The 11,517-nt window shown below is 47.2% G+C and overlaps 1 protein-coding gene across 1 annotated transcript in view; it reads left to right on the top strand.

Moving 5' to 3' along the window:
• Window positions 1-11,517, top strand: part of Fbxw8 (F-box and WD repeat domain containing 8) — a 73,372-nt gene that overhangs the window by 4,355 nt on the left and 57,500 nt on the right. Inside the window, exon 2 of the mRNA XM_055605955.1 lies at window positions 7,972-8,076. Coding sequence (XP_055461930.1) covers window positions 7,972-8,076 — 105 coding nt within the window. The remainder of the gene's footprint in view (window positions 1-7,971; window positions 8,077-11,517) is intronic.

Genomic DNA, 11,517 nt, shown 5'->3' with positions numbered 1-11,517 from the left:
TTTTTTTTTTTTTTTTTTTTTTTTTTTTTTTTTTTTTTTTTTTTTTAGTCACATTATGAAAGGTAGAGATCTTAACTGCACAGCTCCATGCCTTTCTAGAATATGCACATATATACATCCAAAACACCTGAACACAGGTTTGGGTTCCCAGCCTGTCTATACCGTACTCCCCACCTGACCACCCACCCCACTTCTGATGCCTGCAGTGGTGTCAGGCAGCTTTATTCTAGTCTGGATTCTGGTGCACAGCATTATGGACAAGTTGGTCCTGGGGAATGGACCTGCTGCTGCTGCCATCTGCCCTGTGACAAGTATGAGTAGTTGGTTTAGCTGGTCTAGGGGAGTAGTGCTGTCAGGAACATTCTGTATGTCTTTTGGATTGCGTACACATTTTCCTTGGTTATTTGCTCAGGAGTAGCATTACAGGCTTGTGGGCATGCAGGTCATAGTTATAGCAACCTAGCCCACAAACTTCCCATTCTACTTGGTAATGGATGCAACAAAAACAATAAGTGCCAGCACTGTAAGGTAAACTCATCGGTCTGTCAGGATCTGTGTCATCCTGTGCTTCTCCTGGAGTTTTTAACTTAGGAGTAACTCCTGGAAAGGAATGTGGAGTTCCCCTGCGATCCTTGAACTGGTAGGCTGGTGCAGCTGAGGCAGAGTGTGCAAACCTGAAGCTGGTTCTGTCTCCTACCCACGCCTTTAGCAGCTGTGTCAACCGTTACCTGTCTTGTTTGAGATGAGCTCCTGTAGCCCAGGCTGGCCTTAAGCATGCTGCTGCTGATGGTGACCTTGACTTCTGATTCTCCAGCTTCTCCCTCCCCCAGTGTGGGATTACAGTTATTTTGTTTTGTTTTGTACTGTGGTTGAATCCATAGCTTGCTAGGCAAGCACTCTTCTAACTGAGCTACCTTCCTAGCCACCTATTGTGTTTTTGGTGCTGTCTCATTATCTTCATTATCACTGGCATGAGGGCAACCAAGAGAAGAGTTGCCATTCACTCAGCACAGCTGCATCAGAGTTCTTTGGCTGGATGGACATAGGCCAGAATCTTTGATGGACAAGCACAGCTAAAGTGAAACTGTGGCATGCCTTCTATGCAGCCTTACCTTCTTACCTTCTTTTAATAGCAGCACTTAGCCTTCTTGCTTATGGGAGAGGCTTGTGAATACCTACTTGTACTGGATGGACCAGTACAAGGGATGGCACACCCTGCTCAGAATTCCACAGGCAGTAGACACTGCCTTCCATACCCCTCTCCAAAGCCAGGTTTCTTATGGACAATGGTGGCATTTCAGGTATGCTTATGTAAGCTTCTGTAGTACAGGCTTTCGACAGACTGTTACTTGGTCAAATTTTGTTTAGGGCAACACATCTGGACAACAAAGACACAGATGCCCAACTCAAACTGGCCTAAAAACATCCACTGGGATCTGTTGATCCATGAACAGTTCCAGGAGGTGGTGCTCATTCTGGGCACTGTTGTAATCCAGCTGGGACCTCTCGCCTCAGTCCTGCTTGTCTGCTGCCTTTCCCCATAGTGGCTGTCTCTTCTTAAGGAGAGGATGGCCAGCAGCTGCAGCCTTATGTTCTTCCAGTGTAGCAGTGTTGGGAGAGCACAGCATCTGTTCTTTGGTGCTCAGCTGAAGCTGTATTCTTATTGGTCCAGACTGGGTCATCTGAGCAATCTTGAGCCAGTTACTGACTGAGATTTGTCCAGGTCTGTGTCTAGTGTCCACTCCTATTCATTCGACAGGTCTGTACTGATGGCTGAGCCAGAGCTGGGGGGTCAGTGATGTCCAGAGTGGGCTCTGCTCTAGCCTCTCTAGCTTCTTGACTGTTAGAATGATTTTAGTGGAGGCAGGCCAGCCCTGTTGAGGCTCTGGGTCTACCCTGAACTCAGAATCAGACCATGCTGCTGCCAGTTGCATCTCTCCTGGTGTGCTGAACTCATTTGTCAACTGAGCTGGAGTGACTCCCCTGCCCCTTTTGTACTCTACCTTCCTATTAAGGCTCAGTTTCATTCCCTCTGCTGTGCTAACTCTGTCTGATCCCTCCAGTCCAAATTTCTCTTCTAGCTAAAGTGTTCTTCTCAGTGCCATTCATTAAAAAAAAAATGTTATTCATGAAATAACAGGCCTTTGCTTGGTGGCCCTTTAGTATTTACTGAAACAAGTTTGAATGTCTTTACTGGAAGGTTCTGCTCCTTGAAGAGGTATGGTGTTTGTCCATCCATCTGTCTGTCCATCCATCATCCACCCACCATCCATCCATGTATCCACTCCTCATTCCACACTGTTGATGAAATGGCTTGTTAGCACCAGACACTATTTTAAGCTCTGGGGTTACCCTAATGAACAAGACGGAGAAAGTCTGTCCTGTTTAGACAGATACTTGCCAGGTAAACAAGTGCTCTGGAGAGAAGAAAACATAGGCAGAGTGGAGAGTGTCTTTGAGGAGCAGGGCTCAGTCTTTCCCAGAGCCGCCTTGCAAGGCTTTCTGGGAGATCTAGCAGCAATCAGAGGACTGGGGGAGGGGCTGGCAGAGATTCTCTGGTGCTAGCAGCTTCGTGGTTATGCAAGCTGAGTGGTCACATGGGTCATACCCTGCACTAAGTTCAATGCTTGTGATTCTTCTTTATTTTAAATGATGTGTGTGTATCTATATGACAGTCTGTACCAGCATAGGCATCGGATTCTCTGGAGCTGGAGTTGGAGGAGGTTGTGAGCTATTTGACATGGGTACTAGGAATTGAGCTTGGGTCCTCTGCAAGAGCAGTAACTTCTCTTAACCACTGAGCCATCTCTCCAGCCCCTGTAAATTTTATAATAATAATTATTATTTTTGAGACATGGTCTCTCGGTGTAGCCCTGCAATTCTTAAAATTCTTTTGATTTAGTAACCCTAACATACTTGTTTTTACAAGCCCCACAAATTCTGTATTGGACCATGATGGTGAGATTGTGCTTTCACATATGTGCAGGGCTTCTTGACCAAACATTCATATGTGGTCCAGCCCTTCCTGAACTGCACTGTCTTCCTGAGAGCACTTCCTCTGCCTTCCATCCAGCCCGGTTCCTGACTCCCATCCCAACTTGACTCAGCCAGCTCTGGGAGCACAGGCTTCCTTCCCTGCCACACCCAGCCTCCTGAGAGTCCTCAAGTTTATAGCTGCCTTTTGATGTCCCTTCTCAGCTAGAGTCCCCAGGGAAATCACCAGCCAGGAGGTGATGATTTTGAAACCAGTTCTAAATAAGTAAATAGATCTCAAGTGTTTTTTCTAGACATGGGCAGTGTGCAAGAACTGGGCAGGTTAGCTTGTGTAGGTGGCAGCTGTCTGTCCACATCTTTATTGAACACTGCTGCTTGTCCTCATGACTGGGCTTGGGATTAGGTTTGATGTGAAGAGATAAATTGACTTTTTGTGGACTGCTTGGGAACTTAACCTCTCTTTACAGCGAGAAAGGATTCCTGAGCTCTAAATAGCTGACTTACTAATGAGCCCTGGGATACCTCAGGGACTATCTCCTGTATTTATTCTGTTTTATATGCAATGACTTATCTCCATAAAAGATTTACCTCCTTCAGTGTAGAGGCTGTTTCTCGTACATTTGCTAATAGCATCTCCCTTCCCCCAGCACTGGGCATGGCCCTGAACTGACAGGGTTTTGCACATACATTAATTTAAGCTGGGTTGTGTGCCTCCTGTACTAATATCTAGGAACTTCAGAAGAATGAAAGTCTGGAGTTGGTGCCAAGGCTGCCACTATTGGTATTTGGTGTGCTTTGACATTCCTGTTTGCTCATGCAGGAAAAGGTATTTCAAGACAGAATGGGTGACTGTTTTGAGTGTTTGAGATTTTCTCCAACCTACCAGCTTATTTTCTCAAGCCAAAATGAAACTGGATGCCATCCATTCCTGTGGTGGGACTGCAATACGTGGTGGTTGAGATAAGCTGTGTAGACAGAGGACTCTCCATCCCAGGGTTGGTAGAAGTGGCCCACAGATCTGTTGAAACACCACCTCAAAAGCACCTGAGTGGCGGTATCCCCAGAGATACTTGTTGGGAAGTACGTCCCGGAGTTGGTTTCTTCCCTCTTCACTGACTTGGCTCTTAGTAATTGCCCCTTCTTCTACTAAACAAGATAAGGCAGATTAAATTTCTAACGCGATGGCACAAAGACCGTCCATTTATGGAGTTAGGCTTCTAGTAGCACATGGAGGACAGATCAGCCTCTCTGGGGATAGTCCCTTCACAGTGTGTCTCTTACCTTTTTGGAGTGAGTCCAGTAGACTTTGGGAAAACCCAGTATTCACAGAGTTTAGCTGTAACCCAATTCCTTTGTTGATTCTCCCCACCCCTGGATTTTTCTATCTGCCCATGGTTTAGGGCCATCATCCTTAACATGTAACGTTCACAAAGCACCTCTGAGAAAAATCTGTGAGCTCTGCTCAAAAATTTTGGGTTACTAGTTCTGGGAGGTACTTTGAACATTAAAACAAGCAATCCCACATGTGATTTCAGTGTTACATGAGAGTCACTGAGTAGAGAATCGGTCTTGGCACCATGGTGAAAGCCATAAAAGTCTTATTGCCACCAGCAAGGTGCTTCCTTGGGCCTAGAGCATGAGCTTGGCCAGCTTGCCGTCACTCTCGTTCAGCCAATGTTCTACAGTGTCACTTTGTCTTTAGGGTCTCTGTGTCATTCTTTCCTGAGAACATCCATGTTGTCTGTGTTGTGGCTTGGCTATGTGCTGCGAACATTGACTATGCACTGTGGCAGGAATGGCTGCATGTCATCACAGGAGACCTCTGCAGCAGCCGAGCCAGTGAGTGCTTGCAGTGGTTGCTGAGCTACAGCTTGAGTCAGGATGTGGCTTCAGGTCTGGCTTAGGTCCTGCCACAGGGTTGACCAAGCTCGTAATGTAGTCTCTGGTGAGGTGGTTCCCATGTGGTAAGCTCTGAACACAACAACATCTGAAGGTTATGGGCCCTGTTTGCTCTATGGAAGGGTAGAATAACCTCTCCCTCTTCACCTGAATGCTCATAATACCACCTCCGTGGATATTGGAAGGAGGTTTCCACCCCAGCCTCTCTGCGGCTGTGCACTAGGAACCCTGCACAGGATCACATAGCCTCCCTCACTGACTGACTGGAGGAAGGTTGGACTTAACAGAGTCTACTCTGAGGTGCAGATTCACATGTGGGTTTGGTAGATTGGCTGCTCAGAGGTCAGAATTGAGGTGAGTGGCCGTTGTGCTCAATGCACACTATTCTCTAGAGGAGGTGGTGCTTCAGTGAGGCAGCCCCTCTGGCCAGAGGCAGCATCTAGGAGGGGTCTCAGCTGTGAACCAGTGGCAGGCAGCCTTCTCTCTCACGTGGGGGAATTGGAATGACCATACTCCATCGGTGCAGACTGTAGCACGAAAGTCGGTGTGTGGTCTCCTGACTGGTGGTGCATGTTGCTGAGCTGTGCTCTGTTGGTGACTGGCCTCCTTTTCCCTCTTGCCATTCCCTAACCAGTGGTTGGAACAGGGAAGCTCAGCCACATGGAAGTCAGGGAGGGGACTTAGAGTGTTTTGAATTGGCATTGTCAGTCATTTGAGAGTTTAGTGGTAATCCTTAATTGGCTCTGCAGTGTTGTTTACGTTCTTATAGTTCAGCCTGGAAACAGGCTGGCCTCCAGATCTTACAAATGCCCAGCACAGTGCCTGACTGACTGTTGGTGTGGTAGCTCTAACAGTGCTGGCGGCCATTGCATCCTGGTAGGTTTCATCTCTGTTCCTCATGCGCCACAGCCAACCTTCCTGAGTGGCTAGGTGCCTGTTAGAGTTGGTGATGCTGCTTTGTGTGGTGTGTGGATCCTCCACTGTCTTGACTTAATCTCACTCTGTAGTCCTCTTGTTACTGCTGGGAATGTCTCCGCTTATGTGGGATAAGGTTCACCAACAGGCAAGCCTAAGAGTGGCTCAGAGGTCTATAGCATAGGAGAAAAAAGCTGCCATGTCCTCAAGGAAAGTGGTACCCAATCTCTGTATGCCTACACCAGGCTTGCATTGGGCCTCTGTGGAGAATTTCTTTATGTTCCTTGGGCATTTACCCCAGTGTGTTAGACAGGAAGCTTACATACCTTTAGTCTGGTGACTTGGCTGATCATTTGAGATCTTGATGCCTCCAGGCTGTGCTCATTCCAGAACTGAGGCTGGGATCAGGAGAACAGTGGGAGGATGGGTCATGCTTTAACAGAGGGACTGTCTTCCATATTAAGCATGGGAAATAGGCCAACGAAACAGGAATTTGATGGGAGACTGTGATTTCTGCCCAGAATAAAAGCAAAAGATGGCATCTCATGTTCATCTCAAGACTAATTTGTAATATGGCCTACCAGAAAGGAGCCCAGGGCTTGATAGAACATGTTTCACCCTATCTCACACTGTCTCCTCAGCCTCACCCTCCTTAGCTTTGGTTGTATGAGGAGAAAGGGACTTTTTCCTCTTGTTTCTCTACCATGTGGGTAAACTGGTCCTCTCTGCTTCTGCAGACACGCTAGTGTAGAAGAAAAGGCAGGAAAGCATCTGGGTGGCTTTATGAACGATAGTTTCCCACCTTACATGTTTGCCAGGTCACGGACTAGCAGTGACTTCCACAGGGGGTTGGGGTGTCTCTAGTGGCATCAGTGCTCTTCACTGATTAGTGAAGGTAGTCATTGTAGGCAAGGACCTTGCCTGACATGAGTCCCAGTGACTTTGTTTTCTTAGGCAGGACCTGTACTTCCCAATTATCCTTGCAGATTTGTTCCTGTTTTTCTCCATTACCAGCATCCTTCCACTGAGTGAACATTCTGTTCTTTCTTTGCCCACAGAGTGTCCTGGTCAGCGTCTTTTCCCGGGAGAGCCTTTTTGGCCTATATGCTTATTAGTAGCCTCTGTTTTTTTGGCCAAACACTGTTTCCTCCTAGGCTCCAGATGCTCCTTCAGTTGTGAGACCCCAAGATGAGTAACATGATTCTCAAGCTTTCTTTAGCCTCACTCTTGGAAGGCTTATGCTCCTCAATGTAGCGGACACTGTTTTCTGAAGTAGCCACCTTGAAGTGTGGAAACTTGTAGTGAGTGGTGAATTAGCAACTTGCCTCCAGCCAGCGAGGCAGTGATGTCAGCCAGAGCCTATTAAACATGAATTTCCCAAGCTTAGTCTGTTGGGACAAAGGGCACACTCTGCAGCTGAGAAGCACGACCACAGCAGTGGTTGGCAGGTGGACCTCAGGACATTTATGTCACACTTGGCCTTTCCTAGCCTCCCTTGGATTCCTTTGTGTGCCGGGATCCACATGACCTTATCTTTCAGCAGAAGCCCTTACCTCATCTCTGATTGCTTACCCTAGGGCAGGCGAGCTCTTGTTGCTGAGCATTGATAAACAACACTGGAGAGCTGCTTTGTTTGTACTGGCTAGCTCAGGTTAAGCAGGGTGAGATCCAAGAGCTTAGGAAACCTAGAGGAGAGATGAGCCTGCCCTCCAGCAGAGCAGCCTCCACCCTGTTCTTTCCCCACGAAAACATATTAGTGACCTGGTCAGCACTTCTCTAGTTGCCCCTCCCCTTTTCCCCGGGTATGTTGGGGAGGCTTGGTCAGCCTTCAGCCTTTGGGGATTGTGGCTTCCCTGGCCCAGGCTGGCTTTTTTGAGTATCTGCTGCCTCAGCAATCCTTACAAGTCAGGAGCTTTCTGTCATGCCTTTGCACCCATTCCTGTAGCATCTGTGCTTCTCCTTCTGCAACATCGTGAGAAATAGTCATGTGGATTTCATAGTGACTGAAAGGAGGGTAGATGTGGGAGCCACAAACTCCACTGCTTCAGATTCTCTCTGAAACAGCCTCCACTCTGGTCACCACAACACTGACCAGGAATGGAAAGGCCTGCAAGCACAGGCTGCTGTCAGCCTCATCCTCACCTCTTCCTTCTTTCTCCACAGAATGAGATGGATGAGGTGCCCTTCTTTGATGTCCAGCTGCCTTACGAACTGGCGATCAATATATTTCAGTATCTGAACAGAAGAGAGCTGGGTCGCTGTGCTCAGGTAAGTGCTTGCAGACACATGTCCAAGGGTCCCCGGCTCTGACCAGGTGCAGGGAGCTCCCACAAACAGTTGAGTCTATAGAATCACACAAGTGACAGAACTGATGAATTGCACAGCAGCTTTCCTAAAGGAAGGCTGCCTTGAACTTACATTCCCACATGATGTATACCTTCTAGTTACTGACTTCTGCACCAAGTCTGAGTTATGGCTGAAATCCTGGGCTCTGCCTGCAGTGAGCTAGCCCGTGTTAATATATTACACATGTTAGTACAAAGATGTAGCCCTTAAATCAGACTGGTCATTACGGTGGTAGCTGAGGGTCAGCCCAGGGACAGATTGGTGAAGTCATGTTTTAGACAAATAGTCTAAATTACCCTTTAAATAGCAAAATCACACTCTGAGGTGAATGAGGAGGGGGGTATGTTGAGGGTACTGCACAGGAGTGGTAGTCATGCCATGCTTACTGTGATGCATATGTCCATGGAGCGGAACATCTGTTTTTCTAGCTTGGTTGCTTTTAGGGGTGTTGCGGGCATCCTTCCCTAGGAGACATAAACAGATATCTCTCTACTTCTATAAGATACTGATGACAAACCAAAGAACAGTTCCACTAAAGTGTTACCTGGGGAGCCAGAGAGACTATTGGGCTTCCTTACAGAGCATGGGTGAGGAGAAACCTATAAAGTAGAGATGACCCCAAAGCAGCCACACCCAAAAAGCCTCACCTCAGCATGGATATGCACCCCAGCTGCATAGGTGGAGTCCCCCCTTCAGTTAACCTCCCACAGTTAATACTCCAGGTCTCTGGAGACTCCGGTTTGGGCAGAATTACATACTCATGGCCGGGAGGTGCTGGGGAAGTAGGACCCTCCAGTGAGGGTCTAGTGACCATCTCCACTTCCCTCACTGTCTCTGAAGGAAGTCAGCAGGCCAAATCAAGCTTCTGCAAGTGGTCACAGCAGCTTTGATTATGGTGACAGTTGTCAGCTCAGTGTATAGCGTTCTGCAATAAGATCCCATGGAGGTCTGGGTAGGCCACATTTCTGACCAGGTGTGCACTGGGGAGGCCAGGGTTTATACCCTTAAGATTGCTCTCATCTTTTTGGCCACAAGCATATAATTAAATTACTTTTTCTCCTTTTAGTTTTATTTGTTCAGTTGTCAAAATTTGTATGTCCATTAAAACTGAATAATTGCTCAAGGCCATGACTTTGACTAGTAGTACCACTGCCAGAAAGAAAAACAAAGTTGCATTTGCCTAATGATATAACTAGCTTAGCCTGAGGCCCTGGGTTTAAACCCATCAGTGAAAAAATAAAAATGATTCATTGGGAATGTGTAAATGTGGTCAACATGGCTAGTGTGAAAGTCAGAAGTTGTGTCATCATCTCAGTAGACATAGAAAAAGTACTTTGTACAGTCCCACATCCGGCATCCTTGCTCACAGGCAGCTGCATACATAGGCTGATGCAGTCCCTGGGTGTAAAAGGAACTTTTATTCACCTGTTTCAATTGTTTATTGCCTCTCTGTGTTAACCTAGGCCTAGTCCTGGAAGCTTCTAGCGTCCATGCAATCTAACCTAGGCCTAGAACCTTTTCAGCCTTTGAGACTTACTGCTGAATAAGTTCACCCTTTCTTCTTCTCACTGAACTCTGGGCTAGTTGATTCAACTCAGCTGTTCTGGCTCAAACTCCAATCTGGCATCTCTCTTGGCCTCTCTTGCTCCTCAAACTATCTCCAGCAACCTACTGTAGTCTCCTGGCTCCTTCTCATTTTCAGGCACATTCAGTCTTCACCTGAGTTCTGTCTCTGCACCCTGTGTCTGTATTACTGCCCCAGTAAAACTGCCTCCTCTCTTTGCATTGCCCCTTAGGTATCTTCCCTTTCCTCTCTCCTGTGAGAGTTGGCTGTGTCCTATTCTGTTAGATCTTTTCTGATCTGTCACTTTCTTTATCTGCTGCTCAATTAGACATTACTTTCCTTGGGTTCGGCTTTCTGTGAACTATCTGCTTTGATGCTTACTTGGAGATGCTGAGTGTCTTTGGTATGTGATCGCTTAAGTAGAGATGCCAGCACACATTCTTGATGCAGTGTGTCTATAGGAAATGATGAAATCAGTGCAACACTGAAACTCGCTCTGAAACCCGTGCCACAGTGTAAAAGGCACTCGGAGCTGTGAGTTGCATGAAGAGTACTTATGTTGTCAGCTCCCTCCTGGAAATTTGGTTTGTTGTTTTCCAGCTCACACGTTGGCTCTGCTCCCGGGAGTAGAGGATGAGGGCAGAGCTAGATCAGCCTGATGCCAGGGTGGGAGCCTTGGAACGTCTTTTGCCAGCTCCGCCCAGCACAGTCGGCTCTAGATGCTCTGATTTACTTTTTGGTACTGGGCTCTTCTTAAAGGAACATTGATTATTTTGCTCTCTCATTTTGTGGTGAGCCATGTGGATCAACGAGTTTATCGGGGCGTGTTAGGGTCAGGTGGGAGAGGTCCCTGTGATACAGTAGGGTTGTACTGCAGGAGAGATGGGCTCTGCTGAGTGATTATCCTGCAGGTGTGAACTGTTTAATTCATAGCACACCTCTCTACATCTCACTAGAATGCTGCCCTGTATGTCCAGTTGGCTTCTGTGTGACTGTGTGTGTGTGTGTGTGTGTGTGTGTGTAACCTACTTTTGAGAACGCGTGTAAGCATGGAAACTATTCTCAAGCAGAGCTTCTTCAGTGCACAGTGATGGAGTTGGCTATGATGGGAAGCAGGGCTCTCACTGAGTCTTTACATGAAGACAAGAGTAGATGGCCAGCAGTCAGTAGGATTGGCTTGGTTTCTGTCATCGTTAAAATGAACTACAAAGTAATAAATATAAGTGGTGTTTTCATTTGTTCTTGTGGCATGTTTGTTTTTGCAGCAGGAAGAAAGTCTTTCTGTTGAATGGAGACCTGCTGCTTTATGGGCTCCCTCTGCTCGGTTTCTTTCTCTCTAGGTGCTTTGGGACTTAGTGAAGTGGGGCAGGTTTGTGGAATTGGACCCTAGTTTTGTACTCTTGGATAAACCTATTGCTTAGTTCTTTATGCCAAGCTGCTCTCGTACTAGCAGCAAGGAGGCCTGTCCAGGGAAGCTTCAGAGATGTCCTTTTTCACCATTCTGCTGAGGCTTTGCCTCCTACATCGCTCTGCTTTATGGGCCACAGTGCTTCTCCTTAGCGGGTACCCTGCGTACTGATGTACCCCCTGCCCTTGCCAGCAGCTGACCCCTATGCACTATGTGGCGACTGTGTGCCTCTGCTGGAGGGCTTCATTCAGAATGTCATGAAAACAGCAGGACTTTTAGGAAGCACATTACCAGTTTGACAGCTCTAACATTTTGCTCTTTATGATTTTGTGTCCATCCTTTTTCATGCCCACAGGGGCCCTAGTGTTTTAAAGGGTAATAGTTTACCATG

Source organism: Psammomys obesus, unplaced genomic scaffold (assembly GCF_907164565.1).
Source record: "Psammomys obesus unplaced genomic scaffold, mPsaObe1.curated_primary_1811, whole genome shotgun sequence".
NCBI lineage: Eukaryota > Metazoa > Chordata > Mammalia > Rodentia > Muridae > Psammomys > Psammomys obesus.
The sequence above is the reverse complement of the archived record's forward strand: the minus strand, read 5'-3'. Positions and strand labels throughout refer to the sequence as shown.